Here is a 24789-nt window from a genome sequence, read left to right on the forward strand (position 1 = left end):
TGCCCCTTTAATTATAGTACTTTCATCACAGAAGGTTGCTAGCTTAATTCACATGCATGTATTCAACACTGAGGTATGTAAGCTTATCAGTAGTTCACTGAACTCAAAGGAAACTGTAAAGGAGCAAGTATTGAAATATTTAATACACAGCTACACTTTTAGTTTTACAGGATCAATTTTGGATTAAGATCAGAATAAAAGAGTGGTTTATTTTGTCATCAGTGTCTCATCACCATTCAAATTGTAAAGGTTAAAACAAATATTATAAATATGCAGTGAAAAAATTTTGCTCAAAAGTGTGTAGCCTCAGCTTATGCCACTTTCAATTTACTTGCATCACAGAAGGTATCGCTAGTTTAATTTGTGCACATGTATTCAACGCTGATAAATATGGGGAATGTACTTGCTTTAATACTATAAAAATTGCACAGGTTAGAATAAATGCTAAAAACTTTTTGAAAACACACATAGAGGATTACTTGTCAAGTAGTGTGTTAAAATTCTTCGAATGGTTTGTAGCGGCATTGAACACATTTATCATATTTGTGTAATTTTATAGCTGTAAGAGGAATAAGTATGTAAAATTATTGTAACAGGATATGGGATTGGACTGGAAACTATGATCCAGTGCATTTTCAACACAGTAGTATTTCTTTTGTTTAGAAAGTAAATGACACAACTGTACACTATGATGTATGCAATTTATACAAATTAAAGATGGAATTACATACCACCAACAACGAGGCAAAAACATAGAGACATGCACATTGGAATAAATGTCATTGTATTTCACATAACTATTAGTTGAATAAGATGCAAGACACATATCTTGTGAAAGTATATATACCTGAAGGATTACTGAAGGAATCTGAATGTATCAAATACTAAAGGTCAGCTAGTCCTACAGTGTATGCAGTCATGCAATCAAAGTGACATACAGCTGTTTCTGTCCTGTAGGTACTTCAGTGAGCTTAGCATTACTAATTGATTATGTGTTGGAATTCACAAAATCATTTAGTTGTACACATGTCGAATCAAGTTATGCACAATGTTTTTGCAAAGTTTAGAGACTGAGTAAGAGAGAGTGAGAAATCTGGTAAAGTGCACACTGCTAGAAACTATTCAGAGAATGTGGTATAAAAATAGCATACTGGGAACTGCATGCTGTACAACACAAGGTCTGCCGTGTCTGTTCCAAGTTTGATTTCTCTGATAGACTTGTTCTATTTCTTTAGGTATGGTTATTCTGATCACAGTTTTTACTTGTTGTAAGTTTATTTTTCCTGAGTGATTATTGAGTCCCTTTTTAACAATCCTTATTCATGGACATGACTATACAGTTAAATTGAATTAATTTTTTTTTTATGTTAAAAGATAGCAAGTTAAATTTATGTCCAGTCAGATTTCAATCAGAACTGTCACTATTAAATCATCATATCAAAAGAATAATTACGTACGATTTGTAAGATTTCATCAGATCTGTATTTTTTATTTTATGGTAATAAAAAGTTACCAACATTAGACAATTACATGTGTATATTTTAAGACTTTCAAAGACTTTGAAATGTAAAAAGTTTAGTTGAAATTTTTTCGGATATTGCTATATGATGGAAGTAATGCAAGATAATGCAGAAACCCTACAGATTGCTTTCTGTAATTCCACTAAAGATTAACCTATAAACATTATTGTGATAGCTGCATGTTGACATTCATAAACACAATTTGCAAATGTTTTGATAAATTATATCAGTACATAATTATATGATTATATTATTATTATTATATGATTACATTATTAAATGAACCAAGAATAATTTTAATGTTAATAATGCAAAGTTAAATTAGCATTCACATGGCAAGTTTGATGTTAACAACAACTGAACAGGACAGTCATTGTAGGGTTTGTGTTGTGGTACAGTGACTGCAGTTCAAAGGAGTATTATATGTTTAGTTATTTTTAATAAAATGTGGACAAAACTTCCTAGTACCAAACATTACAAAAGTGAAAAATACATTTTTTGTTTTAGCTAGAAATACAAAGTGCATGTAAACCTTCACATGGTAAGTTTGGTATTAGTAATATGTCACTTATGGTCTGTGATAAAATAGTCATTACTTTTATGGTATAAATTGCATACATGTGTAGGGTATATGGTCAAATGGAGTACAAAATGTGAACGGAGCTTCAAAATGTGGACACAACTTCTCAGCATCTTGTACTAAACAACAGTAACAAACAGTAAGATTGCAAACTGTTATGTTTGTACATAAAGAATACAATACATGTAAACATTCACATGGTAGCATGTAAGTTTAATATGTTAACGTCAATTAAAGGGCATCAGCTGGACAGGATAGTCACTATTTTGATTGTAAAAAAGGTTACTCAATTATGGATGTTTTATAAGGCAACATAAACACATTAACAAAATTCCCTAGCACCTTTGAATCATAATATTACAATAAAAGTGTGATGTAACAAGTTTTCATACTCTCAATTTGTGTAGATGCACATTGATTGTCAATGTTATGTATACACCAATAGAACATTGCCTGGTTGGCAGGATATTGGTATTTTGATTGGGGACAGTTACAGTCAGTTATGGGTTTTCATGGGAGTGCCATTTTTTTTTTTATTAAGTCAGCACATTTGCCATATCTATAACAACAGTGAGATTATGGTGTTTTCATCCTGATTTAAGAGACAATTTATCTGTTGATTATAGACTCAAAGTCTTCAGAATGAGCGTGATAAAATTGAAATAAAAAGTATGGAAGCATTAAATTGTCGCTAATATATGTGTCGTTGCTAATGGAAATATAACAATATGGTGTATTAGACACGAAAATGCATGAGTGATTACTTTTACATGTAGGAGTTTTTCAACAGTGAATTTAAAACCAGCACTATCAAAAAGATATCTTAACTTACTTCTGGTATATGCCATTAGCTACTCCTTGAAAACATGATACTCCGAGTAGTAAGAGAAAACTGCTGAAACTAGTTTAAATGTATCAAGTTGGAGTTAGATTTGTTCAAAACTCAGTGAAATGTATAAATGTTTTGTCTCTTTTCTCCAAAATGACCAAGTTGACTCATCATTTTGAAAATCCCACGATAAGAACCTAAACGCTTAAAACCCCCCCAGATTAAACGCTAGATATTTGGTATATGATATTGCCCCCACTATTTGTAATTCAGATCACATTATCTCATAAAGTCTTTCTATTAAAAGGGTGTCAAGATATAATAAATACAAGGTGAAACAATTGCAGGTGTTTCACATTTAATCTAGCTGGCTCGCAATTTATGATGCAATACGATTTTTAATAGCTGCCTTCACATTTAGGTTGGATATTGTATTCTAGGGGTCACACTCCACCTTTTTGATTAAAAGTCGTAAATTTTACTGGAAATTTAAGCTGGTAGTGAAATCTTTGAAAATGTCAAATACTGAAGTGAATTTTGTAATGGATAGGAGTGCACACCTATAAATAACTAGATCTTTAAAATCAGTGCGTTTATGAAAGACACTGATATTAATACCTTCAATTCCAAGCAGATCATCTAACACATAGTTTGGAATTGCCTCAAGAAGATTTCAGTAATGCTGCGGGAGTCTGATGTAAATAAAGTAACATATAATGTTTCAGGACAAAGGCACTGCTTTAGACCTATCAGTAGCTGCATATAACTATAAAATTTAACAGGCTTGTTATGTGAATGTGCTTTTCTATATCAGATTTCATTTTGTCCTATTAAAATATCCAAAAGATGTAGATGGTTGCACTCTAATCAATTATACATCACTCTCCTCTCCTCATATAAATGATAGACATTTAATTTTGGACTTTTTAATTGATAAAACAACTTCCTAATGTTTTCTACTTGAAAACAAAAATTGAAATAGGATCGATTGAAAAAGAAAACCCACTAAAAATGTTTTAAAAGTTTATTTTTGATGTGTGTATGGCTCCACTGAAATATACAGCACCCATTGAAATATACAGACCCTTTGAAATATACAGACCCTTTGAAATATACAGACCCACGGAGATCCACTGAAATATACAGACCCATTGAAATGTAGACTCACTGAAATACAGACCCATTGAAATATAGTCAGAGACCCATTGAAACATACAGACCCACTGAAATATACCGACTCACTGAAATATACAGACCCATTGAAATACAGACCCATTTAACACTGAGACTCATTGAAATATACAGACTGTTGAAAGACTGGTATAATTTCCTCTTGATATTTCACACTATGATGAAAGTATGTTGATTGGCATGACTTGGTCAATTTATAGGCTGTGAAATATGTCAGCTGTTGAAATGCATGTGGATTATTATACTGGAACCTATGAAGAGCTAGTATACAATGTATTGGTAATGAAATAAAGTATATATATTTCTTTTATGCAGATTCACTGAAAAGTTGTATATATATCTTGTCTGTACAAAATTTAAATGAAAATCTGATAGCAGTGAGGTGGAAATTCAGTAGAAATATTTTGTTTCCATGAGCAAAATGTTAGCGTCAACCAGTGGTCTGTGCAAACCCTTTAGTCACAACTTATGACTACAACTGCCATCATCAGACCATGGACGAATGAAACCAAGCTGTTATAACATGGCAAGTAAACAAATGAATTGGATTAACATGTGGCTCAGCAGAGACTTGTATTACAGATATTGTTGTTGAATAAGAAGAGTTTTATGACCTCTTTATATGTATATGAATTAAGTGCTGGGAACTGGAAATTTGTGTGTGAATGTGAACTTGGCTATAAAACTGTTCTTATCAAATGATAGAATGTAATATAAGTCTCTGTACTTTATGCTGTGCCAATGTGATATTAATCCAATTCAATTTGTTTACTTTCCCTATTTGTAACACAATCTGGTCGTCCACGGTCTGATATCAGCAGTTGTATAATGTTCACAAAACTATAATATAAGAGTTATAAGCAGGCCTGTAGTTGTTTTATGATATGTTTGGTATAGCTAGCAATTAAGTACCACATATATGGAGAAGAAGAAGTAGGGCGGCAAACTGACTGTGGGAATCCTACACTTTCCAGATGGTGCAATATAACACACTCAGCATACATCAAATAAACATCTAGATCATTTATCATCCAAATGTTTTTATCAAGGTTTGTAAGTAGGTAAAGTGAGTTCCCAAGGTATTTTATAGGGTTTAACTCCCACTAAACTTATGGTACATTAAATGCAAGATATAGTAATCTGTATGAGAACTACCAGACCAAACACCCCACCCCTCTACACACACACACACACACACACACACACACACACACACACACACACACACACACACACACACACACACACACACACACATATTCCAACTGGGCCGACCGGACCCCCATTGCCAGGGTTCCCAAACCTTAGCAAAGTGCTGTCATTTGGAGATGAGAATTTTGCGAATTCCTGATGACAGGCCATCACTTCCCTTGTTATGTAGCTTTTAATCAAAACACACAAGTATAAAATGAGACATTTTATATAGGTACCTGCATATAGATTAGAATTGCTAAATTTGCTATTACATTATATCAAAGCCACACTGATTTTTTCTAAACAGATGGTATATTTCACATTTATAATATTAATATTAGTCTACTTATCTTCCATAGATAGGTATTTAGAAAATCAATTGTTTTGCCTTAAACTTTGTTAATATCACTTTAATAATTTTGATTTTCGCCGGACACAGTCAAAACATACCTGATAATATTCTAGTTGTTAATCGGTTCGTTGTGATAAACGCTTGTAACTATTAACTATTTTTATTCATTCTCTCAAAGGGTAATTAACACTGTCTATCAACAGCTGAATGAATTATGGCATAACATTGAATTATGCAAACCTTTTTATTTGTAATGGGTGCAATGTCATTTCCTTCATTATGTATGCAGCTTGTCAAATTATTACACTACATTCAACATATGCAGCAAGGCCACTACACCACCACTCGTTAAAGAACAACAGACTATTATTGCAATATGTGCATTTCTCATTGTCCAGTTTGTGCACAGTGGCTTAATTCCCTATGTATTTAAGTTGAATAAACATCAAATTTTGTATTTTGAGATAAAAATAGACTTGTATGGTTACTATGTCATTGTTGATAAATAGAAATTGCCACTTCCAACATGTGTTATTAAAACCCATGATGTCCTGTAGAACATAACACACTGTATGTGGAATATTAAACCCCAAGGTTTGAATCCCTTGGCTTTGATTGCTACAACCTTATCAGAGCTATAGGAATTAAATAGGATATCTTTCATTTGTTCACGATTGCTTTTTGCAACTTTTTCTGTAGCTTGACTGCCAGACAGCTGTTTTCCCACACCCAAATGTGTTGTCCTAATCTGACCATGTATTATTTGTATTCCGATCAACCACTGGAATTTTTTTTTATTGTTTTTGTGTGTTCCATGGTTACCTTTTTTATGTACAAGCCAGAGTAAATGTAATATTTCCATTCTCTTTTAGGGACTATCATTTTTTATGATGATGGTAACTTTGTTCTTTGAAATATTTACAGAAAATGTCATACAGAAACAGTTTGAGTGTCAATGTTTGATTTTTACTTGTGGTATTTGTACAAGTAGTTAATGGTACTGTCTTGATAGTTGCCATGGCTGTATACTTTCACAAGCACCTGTACTGAAAGTGCAGCAGTTTATGCAAAGCATGATTGTAGCCATCACCCCTGTAGACACTCCAACATCATGGGCCATATTTACATATATGCATATGTTATTCAAGAACAGCAAATTTCAGTTTAAATATACAACTGTGTGTGTTCAAGTAATTTTGTGTATCAAGTGTTAATTTATGTGCATAAAATATGAATACTTAATAGCTGTTATGACTTGTTCATTGCTGTACAAATACCACTACCATGGATCATGCTATGTACACCATGCAAATAATGACTTGTGGCGAATTATATGTTCTTTGCAGTAAGTGATGAAAGTAAAGTAACTTTATGGTCTGTTTGAAATATGTACTGTCAGCAAAGTGCAATTTGAAGTGTTGTGCATGACAGACACATCAGCATATTGACAGTTATATTTGAAATGAAAAAAGCCAAAGTGTCAGTACTTTACACAACTGTGCCTGACAGACATGTACTTTTCATCTGTTACTGTTAACATAGCTTTGACAGTTAAGTTGAAAAATATACCTCCATAAACAAAGAGGAGTGACACCGGATATACAAATGAAGTGCTAACTCTACTGAATGTTATAGACAAGACACACATCACATAAATGCAAAACTACATTTCTCCTGGGTTTTAAAACATGCTTAAAATGCAGTTATGACCTTTCCATCTCCAAGCACTTTAATTCTCCTTTGATATTTTTGAAGACATCAGTGACCTTAATTGTGGGCCATTAGTTGGCAAGTATTTCACTTTAACAGTGCATATATACCTATTAAAACATGCTGATTTAAACATAGCTGTCATATTTTGAATAGAGTGGTGTGAAAGGATACCATATATGTCAAACCCGTTGAAAATGATTGACATATTTCTAAGTGTATGGACATACTTACTGTCATGCACACCTTCATCTTTTCCATTTTGGCTGAATAATTACTAAATATGATATGAATTTGGTAGTTTATGCCTGATGGTGTTATTGTACTCATGTGTGCATACATGCATGGGTATATGTGTATAATTATCACAGTGTGTGTTTGTATATGTATTTATATGTGTATGTATGTATGTATGTATGTATGTATGTATGTATGTGTGTGTGTGTGTGTGTGTGTGTGTGTGTGTGTGTGTATGTATGTATGTATGTATGTATGTATGGATGGATGGATGGATGGATGGATGGATGGATGGATGGATGGATGCCATTTGATTGCATTTAAGGTGCTAACAATTCCCTACCAAATAATTCTATGTAATGATGACAATACGCTGTTTGTAATTCTTATAAATTATTTATTCACTGACAGTATAACCTAGCTATCATCACATTAAGTAGAATTATTTATCAGAGTTTATTGAAATTTATTATCTGTCATGCATCATACGTTGTTGCTACATTGAACTACACATAAAGAGAGATCTTGAGATTTGATGCCACGGCTAGCACTAGACTATTAGCAAAGCCCAGACGTTTTATTTCACATGAAAGATCACCAGAAAGCGCAGTCGTGCAGATCACAGAAGAGGAGAACGATGGAGGAGCAATCAAATCATGTATATCAAGTTGATTGAATTCAGTAAATGCATCATCTAATTGTGTGTTTCATTGGAAACATACTTCCCAAATTACCTTCTCATTGAAATGTAATTGTCATCAATTTGGTGGTTGCCATAGCAACAGATGGAGATACATGATGTTTTCCTGAATTGAAAATAGATTATTAGCAATTTCATATGGTTTATGAGAGGGTGATGACTGTCTGTGAAGAAATTCTGGTGTATATTAGTGAACCTGAGTGATACCGCATAGCCTCAAGGCATTGTATCACTTGACCTATTGGCAGAGAGACAAAAATAGCTTTCAAAATTCCTCTGTGAATGCTCAAGTTTAGAACAGATCTTGAAGATCAGCGATCGTTTACTATATGTTAGTATTTTGAGTACATTCTTTATATCCACTGAGGATAATAACCATGTTGTCATCCCCATTCAGTGTTAGATGTGTTGTTGTCATAGCAACCAAACGATTTTTAAGATGGCAAGTTAAAGCCATCAAATCAACAAGATTAAATTTTTAGAAATAAGAGCATAATTTATCGATATCTTGGACAATAAAGCAGCAATATTGTATACTGTGTCAAACGCAGAGCTAATATATAAAGTATGAAGTGTTTTTATTGCTTCACTGTTGATTACTACTTTGGAAAGTAAGTACCTACCACCTCTTTACCTCCTCACTGTAATGCTTCTGGTAATATTAGAAACTATCGATTGAAATTAAGATTTTCAGGTAAAAATATTAGTATTATCAAAATGTATGAATCTGTGTAACAATACAATGAACTTTTAAATTTATGATTAAAGTGTAAACTAAGGAGACTGGGTCTGCAGTGGTGATATGTATAAAGTATAAAGAACAAAGATGTAATTTTCAGGAGATGTTTTCTACATAGTTTTCAGAGGTTGAATTTTAGTGTATTAAAGTTCTATATAACCTTTAATTCTTCAGTAGGCTGGCTTGTGGTTGATCAAATGTAATATAACCAGATTTAAACTAAACTGCGCCCTGTAAGAGCAAAATCATATACCTATAAGTTCATTGTTGGAATGCAACATTCTAAGTTATAGCTATTATACTTAAATTTCACCAGAGTCCAACATTTTAGAAAAAGTGTAATCTTCAACTGACATCGCTTCTTTCGTGCCAGTAAAATCAATTTATGAATTATTTGTAGGAATTCTGATTTTATGGCAATCTGATGAAGCACATTACTTGATCCCCCGGAAATTTTGGTCAGGTTTTTCCCTTACTATAATACAGACAGGAAAGTTTACAAATTTCACAAAAAGACAAATTCTTATGTGCTTTATTAAAATGACCATAGAAAAAAAATTTGGCAAGGTCTTTGTGCAACGGGTCCGTTCAAGAATTTTCAGTAGAAAGCGAGTGATTTGACCTGGAAGTTGAAACTGACCTGGTTTGACCATGCTCTAGAACTTACATGGCAAACAGAAACACAGAATTGCAAACATGATACTAACTGTCGAAGTACAAAAATGAAATAGCGAAGAGATCGTATGAATTTATCTTGGCTGATTCTCCAGCAAGATTGCCCACTGATGCAATCTATTTACAGCCAACACAATCTGAAACGTGTGTAAAACGCTGGGTCAATATTCAAATTAGATAGGTCAAACTGTACCAAGAGTTTTAAAAGACTAATTACGAAATATGCAAATAAGTTATTAAAATTAATAGCTACATCAAAAATATTTTCAGGACATATATGCTGTGGTATCACAAATGTCTGTATCAAATTATATAGAATTTGAAGCTTGCACTCGTAGGTATAATCTAATTACTGACAATCGTTAATTTGGCTAATTAATCATTATTATTCATAGAATGTTTACCAAAATCTAATCACTTGTTGTTACCATAAGGAAGATGTGTACCAAGTTTCTGTAGAATTGATGCAGTAGTTTTTGAGGTATTGTGACCACGGACACACACACACACACACACGCACGCACGCATGTACGCGCGCACACACACACACACACACACACACACAGGCAAGACAGACAAAAGTATAACATAACACTCCCTTACAAGAGCCATATCAGAGACATTTTCTGGTTAGTTACAGTGCTTAAGTTTTCCCTTGTGCAATTTCCTTCTGATTATTTGCCCATAATAGCTTGCTTTAATGGTTATCTATGGTATAGAGAGGAAACATACAATAGAGACAATATATCTCCTTGTCAGTTTGTAGGGATTTTAGTGTAAGTTCCTTAGGACTTAGTCTAGTTACTGTACATGCAGTTGTTGGTCTCTATGATCTCTTTCTAATGCATAGTCTAGTCAAACAGACAAATTGTAAAAATCTAGCTAGATTTCACACTTTGGAAGGGATGCAACAGCACATGTCATTTCTTCATCACACACTGACAGGCACTTGTAATTGCATGGTTATACTTCAGTTTTCTGCAAACAGCAGTCTCCAGTTTGAAAATAATTATAGTGACATGAGGATGCGATAACAGTCATCACGTTTATATCAACACTTCAATAGCATAAACTCTTGCTGTTGATGGTAAAAACAGAATTCCATCCTAGGAAAATGTGTTTTATATACAGCATAAATATCAAATGATGTATTTTGCAACTTTAAATTCTGTTGTTACTTGATATTGAAACAACATGGTATTAAAAGCTTGGGTAACAGCTTAATTCATTCATTATTCAAAATGAAATGTCTATTTGTGGATGTGATGCCATTTTACCATGCACGTATAGTGTGAACCTTGATATTTTCACGACACAGCATTTTGCAATTTTACAGTCTTCAACAAAGTTCCCAAAGATTCATTTCTAAGCCTGGTGCACTATTTTTATGTATATACAAGACGGTATTTTAGCCACTACTTATGTCCACCTTTTGATTTTTTTTTTTAAGCAGACAAGCAAAAAAATTAATAAAATGATAATTCAAATTTGTAATGCACCTAAAATTTCCTCCTGAGAGCTCAAGGCGCTGACAATTTAGTGAAAATTTAAAGTTGACAAATATACTACATATACTACATGTATTTAGTTGTAGGACAATGTGACATATTTTTCTTGTTGTTGTTGTCACGCAATATTTTCGTAACATGCTCTTTATTTTCGATACTTTCAATTTGTCAATGTTTTCCATGACAACTTGCAGTTGCAGTTGTAGATGGTCACAAAAGGGAGAATTTTTTTCAGACAAATGCATTGACCTTCATGTAAACAATATGGCAAGACTGATAGCTTGACCCCCTTGACAACCGTTGTTAGGCATATTTGCATATCTTGCGAGATCTGCCGTGAGATGGAGAATACTTTATTCATGCTAAAGTATTCTATTCTCATGAGTTATTACTAAAATGTCATATAAAATTTTTTTAAGAACTTTCAAATTATCAAATTCATTGAGGATGGACATGATTCTTTCTTCTTTCCTCAATGTTTCAGTTACTAATTTAAAAGTCCACTAATTGCAAATATAGGTAAAATTGCATCCTGGTTACCCAGGAGATGTCCTTGCATGTCAGATGAATAAAATTACTTTGTTGAATTGAACGGAAATTTTCTGATCATGGTCATTGATAAGTTGGCAGATTTTGAACTCAATCTGAATTCTAAACATCGAAATATAGTTGTAGTAAAGTACATGTAATGAGACTACAGGAAATTGGCATCTCCAAGGAAGTTATCTCCTGTTGGGTATCATTAGAATAAGTGCATGTTATTCATATGTTATTCATATGTATACTTCATGACTTTAATTTTCTACTATATGCTCGAGACCATGTCCGACTTCTTGATATAAGCCTCAGTGTAAATTATTCAGTAGCTTTTTTCCTCATCATATATATATAAATTTGCAAATATTAGAATTAGACATATACCTGTATATTTTAATGCATTAGATAAGTAAAATAATGGCAATGGTAGTGTAGAACAACACTATATGCTGACAAAATGCTCTTCATGGTGTCGCTATAGGAGAGGCAGTTCATATAATTATTTAAAGTTGCCATGGCTATTATCAAGGTTGCTAGGGAGTTACGTTGCCATGGCTATTATCATGGTTGCCAGGGAGTTAAGTTGCCATGGCTATTATGGTTGCTAGGGAGTTACGTTGCCACGGCTATTATCATGGTTGCTAGGGAGTTAAGTTGCCATGACTATTATCATAGTTGCTAGGTAGTTAAGTTGCCATGGCTATTATCATGGTTGCTAGGGAGTTAAGTTGCCATGGCTATTATCATAGTTGCTATGGAGTTAAGTTGTCATGGTGATTATCAAGATTGCTAGAGAATTAAGTTGCCATGGCTATTATCATGGTTGCTAGGGAGTTAAGTTGCCATGGCTGTTATCATAGTTGCTAGGGAGTTAAGTTGCCATGGCTATTATCAAGGTTATTAGGGAGTTCAGAAATTGACATTTCACCATAAACATACCTTAATATTTAAGTGGCCCAAAACTGAAAGGGCTAAGGCATATTACTATGAGTGTGTTCATGGTTGCTATGTTCAGTTCACTCTGAAAGTGATTATAACCAGTGTTCCCTGTATTATATTAATTACGTATATCAGCAAACAAGGGAACAGCAGAGAGTAACAGAATCAATTATAAGTCGCAAATGAAAACTACTGACTTTATCGGGGATTATATTAATAAAATATAGTTGGTAGATATAGCACATTGTCAATACAGTAGGCCCATATATGATTAAACTTAAGCTGTATCAGTGAGTTTTAATAACAGGGCGATGTTATCATGTTGTGTGTCACCTACTATAAAAATCAGAAAAGTGCTAATTATCAGTGAATTTTACAAAGGGATTTTATCACTTTACATGTCACTAAATTACTCCGCCAAAGTAAAACATGCAGTTTTCTATTGATATCTGAGAGTTTACAGAGAGACTACATGTCGCTTACTCCACCAAAGTAAAACATGCAGTTTTCTATTGATATCTGTGAGTTTACAGAAAGACTACATGTCGCTTACTCCGCCAAAGTAAAACATGCAGTTTTCTATTGATATCTGTGAGTTTACAGAAAGACTACATGTCGCTTACTCCGCCAAAGTAAAACATGCAGTTTTCTATTGATATCTGTGAGTTTACAGAGAGACTGTTACATGTGATATAGTATTCCACATATTGATTGCTAGCTGTATCAGTGAGTTTTACAGAGAGATTACATGTCCCTTACTCCATCTCTAAGAAGTGAAAAACATAAGATATTGCTGGCTGTTTTTAGTGAGTGTTACAAATAGATTTGTTACATGTGACATACTCCACCTGAGTCTGACCTAGAGATTAGGTAAGTTTATGGTGCCATGATTAATGGTTGTACCAATAATACCCTTGTAACATTTAAGTGTGCATGTATGTAATCTGGTAATCCCTCCTATACCTTCATGTTAGATAACAGTTTTCAAGTAATTTATCAAAGTGGCTATATATACAGCCAGGTTTACTGATGTTAGACTATTAAACAAAAGGTTGTTGCCTCCCTGATCCTACTCATGGATTTTTTACTTTGCTGTCAAAATAGAAAAAAAGTTTGAAGCTCCTGATTGAACACATTGATTTTTAATAATATAATCACCTGGACCACTTTTTTCTTCTTGTGGCAAGGTCAGAGGTCATCATCAAAGCGAAGTGTACATGAAAAGGCAAAATTATTACTGGAGCTACAAAAGGACACATATATGTATATATTAATGTATTATTCAACAATTTTAAACCATATAACAGTATATTGATATCAGCAGTAACCATTAAAATGTTATTGAATTTTAAATATATGAAACAGTATCAAGTAAAGAGGCTAAATGCTACATAGATAATATTGTAAAATTTATATTTTCTATTTTCACAAAAGAAAGAACCACACCCTCATAATACTAAACACATAATGTATGGCAACGAAAAGTTCAAATCCAACTAAAAAATATCAGCAGAATTTAAATCATTATTGTTGATTATGATAGTGGGTTTCTGAATAAGGAAACATAACTTTATCTTGTGATTTTTTTGTCATAAATGTTGTTTGTTTGATATAGTATATATGTGCTGTCAAGTTAAATATGACATGCTGGGATTGTAGAGACGCTATTAACATGGATTGATCTAACCAAAGTACATGGTGATGCTTTGACAGACAGACAGACAGACAGACAGACAGGCAGGTAGACAGACAGACAGACAGACAGACAGACAGACAGACAGGCAGGCAGACAGGCAGGCAGACAGACAGGCAGACAGACAGACAGACAGGCAGGCAGACAGACAGACAGGTAGACAGACAGACAGACAGACAGGCAGGTAGACAGTCAGACAGACATGTATGGCACTGAGATGACAATAAAATGTTAGTTCTATGATAATCTGTGGTTACCTTTGACCTGATAAACTTTGTCAACTTTTTGGCAGGCTACTTGAACGGTATCCATAACAACACCTTTTTAAAGTCAGACCACAAAAGATAAACAGATAATATACAAAGTAGGTATGCAAAATGGAAGTTGATAGATGATTGGAGAAAACAATGCCTATATTTAATGTGTTTTCTTTTTTTACTTTGTATGTGAATCTTTATTTTCAAAAGATTTATGTTTCCTTAAAAACCAGAGCAACACGTTCTGCTTTGATTTTAATTCACTGAATAAAGAAAAGAAATACATGTAACAAAATGCTTTTATTTGAATTTTTTAATAGGTGGTTGAGACTAGGCTAGAAGACATACCAAAAATAAACTTGAAAAATGTTTTTATTTTTCTGTCTACAAGTTTAAAGTGTACATACAAAAAACTTTGATCAACTTTAGTTTCTTTCATGAATACCTTTAATAAGAGACCAAAATGGCCAAAGACTTTTGAAAGCTAAAAAGTAGTAAAATGTAGAAATATTAAAGTTTGGTACTAATTATTTTTTTCTGCAAATGCCATTTTGCAAAAGTCAAAATGGCTAAATATTTTGGAAAGCTCAAAATTTGTCATGAAAAGGCACATTATAAAGAAGCACACATAGAAGTAAAAATTAAAGTGTAATTATGCCTTTTTCTTTTTCTTCTGTGGATGGTACCAGTCAGTCGGTACAAACAGTTGTTGTACAGTCTTGAACGTGTAGTAGGGTGTGAACAAGAATGTGTTTAACAATAAAGGTACATATACCGATGCCTTCATAGATTGAAACATATCATTTTCAATAACTTTAGACTGCCAACTAGTTTCCATCCAGGTATAAAACTCAAACGACATCGTGTACAGGCACGCAGCGATTAGGAAAAACTGGTTGATTTTCCACAGTGCGGTGTGACATCTTCCACATTTCAGGAGTATCCAGGATACTACAAGAAATGGTGAGGAGATTTCCAGTAGGAATGACATTGCCATGAAGAAGTGAGAGCCTTGGTTTATTAAAATCATGTATGAGTTGATCAGGGTGACCCAGTGGTGGAGGAGCAGTACAACATTACCTCCCCCTAATACTAGGAAGCTTGCTGTCATCACAAAGGTTGCGAGTAGAAAATGTGCGATTGTCATCAGTAATGCGATGAATGTCGTCGGCATTGTGAATGAGGACACGTCCATGATTAATTCTTCATAGCCAATGAACAGACACCACATACCGATTATTATGGCTAAGATGGCATACACAGCTCGAACTACAAGAAGGTGCCAAAACACCGACTCGCGAGTGCTTAGGTCGTCATATGTCTTGGTAAACAGCCGTGCAGCTAGTATAGAACACACATATACCAGTATAAAGAAAGCTAAGAATATAGAAATTGTCATTGACTGGACTTCAGGACGGTAGTAGTCATAGTTTGCCAGTTTAGGAGAAATAAAATCCTCTATAAGCCCAGGTCCCATGTTGTATTTGGTAGTCTAATAAAAGAAAACATAAAATAATGCTATGTATAAAACTCCACTAGCTGCAACTGCATGGAGTATTATTTATTCAATCAGACAACTAGCAATTAATATATATTCACTGAAAATTGTTAAAATACCATTAATTACGCATTGTACTTGTAATTTTAGATGTTGAATTTATCCATAAGTAGTACAGCAATAGGTTAAAACATGATCACATGGGGGGGGGGGGGGGGGGGGGGGCTGATTTTAGGGTGTGGATTCAAAAATAAATTGGATTGGATTTATTGCACCATGTTTGTACAGCTAAATAATACTTCACCCACATGTGATTCAATATAATTCAGGGTGTACAATATTATGATTGAATCATTACATCTAACAAAACAATTTCAAAAAACATTCCAAGTGCAGCTAGTAGTAGTCTGAATGCCAACATGGTTTCTAACTAAACTGCCTCTGGTCAAAAGTCCCCCAATCAGCACAAAAAGTTGTTCATCCAATCAGTAAACTCCAATAGTAACATAAACAGTGTATAAGTAGCATCCTGCCACTGACAAATATACCATATTTGGACATTACATAACCGTCCCAATAAACACTAACTTTATGAGGGACTGTGTAATTGGTTAGAATTGTGTGATTGATTATACAAAGACATGATGTTAATGAACTGTGTGGGTGGCTGTGGATGAATTTTAAATTGCATCTCATGCATTTCAGGACTTCTAGAGTAACGACTTTGACTATACTGTGAGTGGTAATGATACCGTATAGGAACTAGACTATGTGAGTGGAGGTGTAAATGGTAACGATACCGTATATGTACTAGACTATGCTAGTACACCTTTATGTACCAAAATTGGCCAGGGTTATGATTTCATAAATAATAATTCAGAACAGAATTATTCCATTCTCCATTATATAATTCTTATATGTAATTTAACATAAATTAATGAAGAGGTCTTTGCAATGCCTATTTGTGTTCTTAATAATTTTCCTTTCCTTCTCTATTTTAATGTACACATTAATAAAAAATTCTGAGAATCCCCATGAATATATCTTCAAATGAAAATTCATTAATTCGATATATGAATATAAATTGATGAATTAAAGTTACATTACATTTATAAGTGAATAATTGAAATATATAGTGTTGTATCAATTAATATATATGAAAAACAAATTCATGAAAGAAATGTGTTATAATCATGCAGACGTCAGTTTTTAATAAGTTAGACTATGAAGGTGTAATGGTATATAAAGCATTTAAATGAATAACAAGTGTCTATAAATTGAATATAGGACAAATTGTACATGTTGTATTTTGACTGTTGATGCCACAAGGCACATTTCACAGTCATTTGTAAGCTAATATTCTATTCAAGGACAGTCATAATACAAAATAATGACATTATTAGGTGTTTACGAATATTCACTTAAAAGTGATCATCGAATGGAATTGCCTCACAAGTGACCACAGGCACTAGAACCAATCTGTATGATTTTTAAAAAAAAGTATAGTAAAAAAAAATACTGTACCTTTTTTAAAAAAATGCAGATTGATTCTAGTGCCTGTGCAAGTCACTGTACTCCATATTTTATGTGTGACTTGTCTATTTGCTGTTTCTTGTTAAGAACATTGACTTGGCTTCATAGACTTACCTTGTGTAAAATAAACACAGTTCAATGTACGGATACTGTATACTTGCCTTAGTTTTTGCCAGCTATATAATTGGTAAAACACCCTGCAGCAATCTCTGTACACCAGTTTTTGTCTTGTGAAACACATGTGTGTTAGTTATTCATGAATGACCTCACCTGTAAGGTTACTTATTAACTTATTAAGAATGTTGTATTTGTACTAAAGTATTATGGGTAATACCATTGCTGTCATTCCTGGGGTGACACTCCTTGATCTTGATAGTTGCACATTGAAGCCAGAATCAGTCATGTTGTTAATGCTTTTCCAGGGGGTGTCACTCTTTACCCTTCATATTTGCATATTGCATTGAAGCTTTAAGTACAAGAATAATCAGTCATGTTGATAATGCTGTCATTAAAGGATGTCACTCCTTACCCTTCACATTTGCACATTGGAACTGCAAAAATACTACCGGTATACTGTTGAGAAAGTTATTCCAGAGGGTGGTTCATAGATCTGTTCCAGGAGGTGTCACTGCTTACCCTTCATGGTTAGTCTCACATTGGAACTGCAAGGATGCTATTGAGAAAGTTATTCCAGAGAGTGCAGATACTCCTAAATCTATTCTAGGGGTGTCATTCCTTTACCCTTCATATTTGCACATTGGAACTGCAAGGTTCCAGAGGATGGTATGCCTAGATCTATTCCAGGGGGTGTCACTCCTTACCATTCAGGTTTGCAAATTGGAACTGCAAGGATACTATTGAGAAAGTTATTCCAGGGGGTGGTACTCGTAGAACGTAACGTTAGCTTTCAAAAACAAAGATGATGATACCAGTGATGGTATTCCCGTAGCCCGACCCCCTGACTCCCATGTTTACAAAATCAACATTCTGTGGTGGTAATTGATATACTGCTGTTCTACATTGTTAGGTATTTGATAATGTAAACATGATGGTCATACAATATTTATGATGATTTTTTTTGCATTCCTTTGGAAAATAAGATACAGTCTGTTTGAAATAGTTGCTGCAAAATTGTGGTACCCTTTAGAGCAACCCGATAGTACATTGATACTATTTGGACACATACTACACAATTTCTCCAAGTTCCAATCATTGCATCTATTGCTACATTCTTGCTCAGTGTTTAATGTTGTTCACTAAAATAATTTGATGTAATGTTTATTCAAGAGGCTGGGCAAGACGTCTCATTAGCTCTGTTAGAGCCACTTGTCATGTCCTTAGAGCCACTTGTTATGTCCTTTACTGTTGTAACTTTAGTGTGTGTCCGTAAGTGCATGTATGTTGATATTTATACATTGTGAAAATAATGCAGTACAATACAATACAATACAATACACTGTAATACAATACAATAAAAACAATACATTGCAATACAATGCAATGCAATATAATACATTGCAATGCAATGTAATGCAATACAATATTTATAAATACAATATTTTATAAAAAATGAATTGATCTTTAATATGGATATTCTTTTCCTTAACAAGGCTAATGTTGTCCTGTATTTATGATCTGTTGCAGAACTTTCCGGATAGGTGGCCAGGAGCTAGAATTGAAACACAAGAAAGATGTCTCTATTGTGAAAAACTTCATTGTGAAGTGGTCTACCATGGACATGGAAGTCACCAATAAAGGATCTAGGAAGGACCTCCAAATTATTATGCATGTAAGTTTTATATGAAAAAAACATGTGATATAGGGTTGGGTGGGTGAGGGGGGCTACAGCAATTCAAACTTCGAAAAAAATATTGGAAGGACATCAAAATTAATTTGTGTCAAGTAAGAGCGGCATGTGACGAGGAATTGGTTGGGTTGAGAGTTGTATTTTTGGTTGTCGTACACATCTTACCAGAGTCTGTAGTCTGGGTTCAAACCTGCCAAGTGTTGGCTGTGTTTCATTAAAATTTAACAAGGTCTATATGTAAAGAAGGGTGATGCTCAGTTTGACCCTGCCGAACAATGCAGGTTTTCCCCAGGTATTCTGGTTTCCGCCTGCTTCTTTAACACTAGGGCACTAGGGAGCTGCTCTTATGGTGACCATTCAACCAAATTTATTTGGATGAATAAAGATTATTATTAGTATTTAATTATTATTTTATAATTATTCCCTGAAATGTATAATATACATAGTCTCATTGTGTAAGAATTTTAGTTCCTGTGAAAATCTAGTAACAAAAACCCTTTTAATTACAAGGTATTTCATACCAAAGAAATTTAACAGAAAAATTTCATTTCTATGTCAATTTAAAATCAGAGGAAATTGTCAAAGCCTTGATTAAAACAAATAAAGAGAGAATTCATTTTAATACCTTGGTTTATAATAACCTTGAGAGATAATGTGGAAGACTTTTCTCTCAAAAATTTCAAAGTTTTGTACAACTTGATTTATTAATCAGTGATTTCTTTATGTGCAAATATACAGTAGCAAAAGTTATATACTGTAGCATGAACATGGTGAAAGAATAATTCCAGGAAGAAAGCTTTGAAACTTTGATAAATTTATAAAAATGGTTATATTATTGTTTTCAATATGATTATGCAGAGAAATTAAAACTGTGATAAATTCATAACAATTTTCATATATTTTATTCATGAACATGGAAAAGAGTGAAACTGACAAATTCATAAAATGATTTGCTCATAAATATATAGAGAAATCTAAAGTCTATGTGTACGTAAAGGATAGAATGCATTCAGATTAAATCAAGTGAATGTGTTGAAGTTATAGGAAAATGTAATATCACATGAAAAAGATATATCTATACAGGGTCAGATTTACTGAATAGGATGTTTGACTTTCTACTTTAGGAACAACATAATAACGGTATGGATCTATCAACTGCACACATTAGCATGCTTCACCACATCTCTGTGGTTTAAATCGAGCACTTTAGCAATCACTACTTTGAGTGACAGTACACGGATACTTGATGCCCACGGAGATTCCGTGGACAATTAAAAACTGTCTCTGGGCAGTTGAAGTATTGTATCCGATCAACAGCACTTAAAGTTGTGTATATAACAGGCCTTCCTGTCTAAGTCAATCAGAACTGTTCAATTTGTTGACATGTAGATTTCCACAGCTAATCTCCACAGCTAATCTAGGGTACAAGGAAGGGGGGGGGGGTTTATGTACTCGTATTCATCACACTCAGTAAATAAATTGGATCTGGCTGTAGTTAAACTCAAATCGCTTTTCTCTGATACCTAACTGATTTGACATCAGTGGTTTCCACCTCTGAACTTTATTACGTAGATATGCGAGATGACTCATTTGTAGGGAAGTCAACACTACATATATAGCCTCTAGTGGGTAAAGTATGCATATAGTGTATGTAGTATTTTACATGTTTTAATGTCCCTGCCAATAACTTTTAACATATATTCTACAGTTTAGAATATTATTCATAGCTTTAAATGTCATCAGCTGTGACTGTCAGTCCTGTAAGTGTTGACATTAGAAAAGACACCAACAGTTCAAAAGTTCCATTGATGTAACTTGCCAAGAATGTTTGGAACGAAGATTTCCCATGATGCATCATGGGTGGATTACATCCCCTAATGCATTGTGATGTTATGTTTTGAAATCCCAAGATCACGATTATAAGTTACAGTTGTTTTAAGAGTAGTAATATAGTCAAGCAGTTAATACATTTATGGAAATATATATTTATGAGATTAACGGATATACTGATGATAATAAATGAAAGTGTTCAAAGTACTTTATAGTTATTATTTCTGTATGGCCCTCAATAGCAGAATGGCATTTTCAGACTGAGTTTCTTGTGCTGAACTCCATGGGGACTATACAGGTCCTGTAGAATGTAAGTGCATTGAACTAATGTCAATCCTCTATAAACCTGCCATTGACCCTACATATACATGAAAGAGGTGCCTATCATGTTTGGTCTATAATCCTACTAATTCCCCATAGAACTGGGTTAGTCTAGGAACTATATGTGTGGTTGTATTTTCTGTGATCTCTCTCCATCGTATAGTCAAATGGGTTTCTTTAGTGCTACATTTCGTTCTCACCACAGACAGTGGTTGATTTATGCTATTGAAGAATTGATATAAATGCGATGACGTTATTGTATTCTCACATGACTTCAATTACTTTAAGACTAAAAAGATGAGTTTGTAGTAAACTGAACGAAGTAACCAATTACAACCACATGTCAGTGTGTGGTGGATTATATACTGCTGACATGCACTGTTCACCCTTTCCCCAGCAGGAGATTTAGCTAGATTTTCAGTAGAATTGTGCATTTGACTATAAATGGAGAGAGAAATCTTAGAAAATGAGCACTCGCATATAATTCTAGACTAGAACTGCCTTGGGTTGACAGTGCATACCAGTAACAACTGTCTTGCCCAAGGACTTGATGATACTGGGATGGTGGGTGGTATTTAACGTATTTGACAACATGTTTTGTGCAAAATTGTGGGATGGGAGAAGGGGAAGGGGAGGTGGATATGGATGTTCAATACAGTTCAAGAAGTATTAAATGAAAGTATAAATTATAAAAATGAGATTTAATTTTTCATTTTACATTATTTTGTACGAAGCTGACTCAGTTATGAAGAAAACAGCTCTAAGTTTTACATAAAAATAAGGATTATGTGCGTGTGCATTAAATCATATTTCTTAATCTGATATTACATGTTTGAAGAAAAATGGCTATTATTAAGAGATTATGGAGAAAATAAATTAATAATTAAAAAGTATGACAACATCAAATTAAGGTTTCTCAATTTTCATTTAAAAAAAAAATTTTACAGTTAAAAACAAAAAAAAAGATCGAGGCATGTATTCACAAGTTACAAAATACCCCTCATGTAATACTTTCATGCAATCTTCAAATCATAAATAGGGAACACATTGTGTTTGTTATAATTGTAAAATAAAGTATTTATGAGAGCAAATAATGGATGCAGTAGCACGACATACATAACAATTTATAGTGTACAGTTTGCTGTATGTCAGCCGTGATTATGAAATATAGCCTAGAGTGTGTTCTCATATGGTATCAAGCTCACAACATCTGTTGACGTCATTCGTGTGAGATTTAAATACTTACATGTGATATGATATTAAGATATCAGGTTAGTATTTGGGTATCGGTATCATCATCCTCATCTTTTATTTATCCTAGTCTGTGAATCTTCTACAGAAGATAATAAGATTTAGCTAGCAATAACATTGGATGTGTTGATATATTAAAATGCACTATCTGCCACTGGAACATTTTGTGAAATTGTTTTGGTAGCTGTAATGACTTACTCATAATATCATACACCCCTGAACAGTATTTGTGTAGCTGCAAACATTAATTGTGGTACAATAAACCTCATCAAATTTATTTGGGTCCACACCTAAAAATCAGCTGCACCCCAATACAATCACAATTTCAAACTATTACTTGTAGTACTGATGGACCTCTAATATGTACAATGTCTAATTATTGGTATTTTAACTTTTTTCCTCAGTGAATAAATTGTTGGTTGTCTGATTGAAAAAAATAATACTTCAGTTACAACAATAGTGCCGTTTTAATTTGTAGAAACAAACTGTAGGACAGAGTGATATGACGTAATTCAACGACAATACCTGAAGTGACCTGTAATGACTTGAAAGTGACCTGAAATGACTTTAAATGACTTTAAATGACTTGACAGTGACCTGAAATAACTTAAAAGTGACCTGAAGTGACTTGGAAGTGACCCAAAGTGACTTGAAAGTGACCCAAAGTGACTCAAAGTGACTTACAAGTGACCTGACTTGAAAGTGACCCAAAGTAACTTGAAAGTGACCTGAAGTGACTTGAAGTGACTTGAAATTGACTTGAAATGACTTGAAAGTGACCCGAAGTAACTTGAAAATGACCCAAAGTGACCTGAAGTGTCTTGGAAGTGACCCGAAAGTGACTTGAAATGACTTGAAAGTGCCTTAAAAGTGACCTGGAAGTGACTGAATTGCATTTTGGAAAGAAACAGTCACTAAAATATGCTGACTTGACTTTCAAGAAGTAATAATAACAACCTGAAGGGTGGACCTGTAAAACATCACTTGTGGGATGCACATAACAGTGTTATCAATAATTATTGTGTAATTACCACATACACAACTGTCAGATCTGTGGTAAAACTGCTTGCATGTGCTTTAGTGTTGACAATTTTGGCTCTATAAATGTATTTTTGGCTTCTGAAACAACTTTTGTGGCAAAATACATCAGCATGAAAATGGAATAATTTTCACAGGTAAATTTAGAATAACTAAAATTGATGTAACTATCTAGTGTAGTAGTAGTAGTAAAACATATTTCTATGATGTCAAAAATAAAGTAGAGCCGAAGTGTGATCGACAAGTTCAGTGTGCCAAAATAAACACTTACTATATAAGTATTTCAATATGCTAATTACTTCTCGCATCAGAACTTAAGTCAACATTGAATCGGAATGTATCTCAGCCAAGCACAATGCATGCAATGATGAACAGATTAAAATACAGGAAATGTGATCAAGCTGACCTTTAACCTTCCCAGTACTGTAGAGGTATAGATGACATTCACAGATAACTAGCATGGTTCATGGTTTGTTTTGAACTTTGAAATATCTGCCAGATTATGAAGACACTGTATGTGTCCTGACTTCAGCTATCTGTTTCACATACTTTTCACACAGATGCCTACTGTTTCCAACCAAAGAACTAACACTCAATGGGACAGAAATTGTTATGTTTGTTATTTATGGTAGTTTTATTTCTGTCTGAGTGAAATTTACCACAAGTTATTTATTCAATCGGACTGCTGAGTGTTGGCAATGTAAACAAGATAAATAAATGAAGAGTAAAAATTGATGGTATTTATAGAAGAGATTGCCAATTTTTGTTGAGTTGGAAAAGTTATGGGAGGAGGATGTGTAAAATTTAAAAATATGACATTTTGCACTTTTAATATAAAGCAAAGGGAGCA

The 24789-nt window shown here is 33.6% G+C and overlaps 1 protein-coding gene across 1 annotated transcript in view; it reads left to right on the forward strand.

The window, feature by feature from the left end:
* The window catches only part of LOC144453469 (CB1 cannabinoid receptor-interacting protein 1-like), a 32297-nt gene that overhangs the window by 5547 nt on the left and 1961 nt on the right, over positions 1 to 24789 (forward strand). Inside the window, exon 3 of the mRNA XM_078144775.1 lies at positions 19337 to 19481. Coding sequence (XP_078000901.1) covers positions 19337 to 19481 — 145 coding nt within the window. The remainder of the gene's footprint in view (positions 1 to 19336; positions 19482 to 24789) is intronic.

The sequence above is a fragment of the Glandiceps talaboti genome, chromosome 2 (assembly GCF_964340395.1).
Source record: "Glandiceps talaboti chromosome 2, keGlaTala1.1, whole genome shotgun sequence".
Lineage (NCBI taxonomy): Eukaryota > Metazoa > Hemichordata > Enteropneusta > Spengelidae > Glandiceps > Glandiceps talaboti.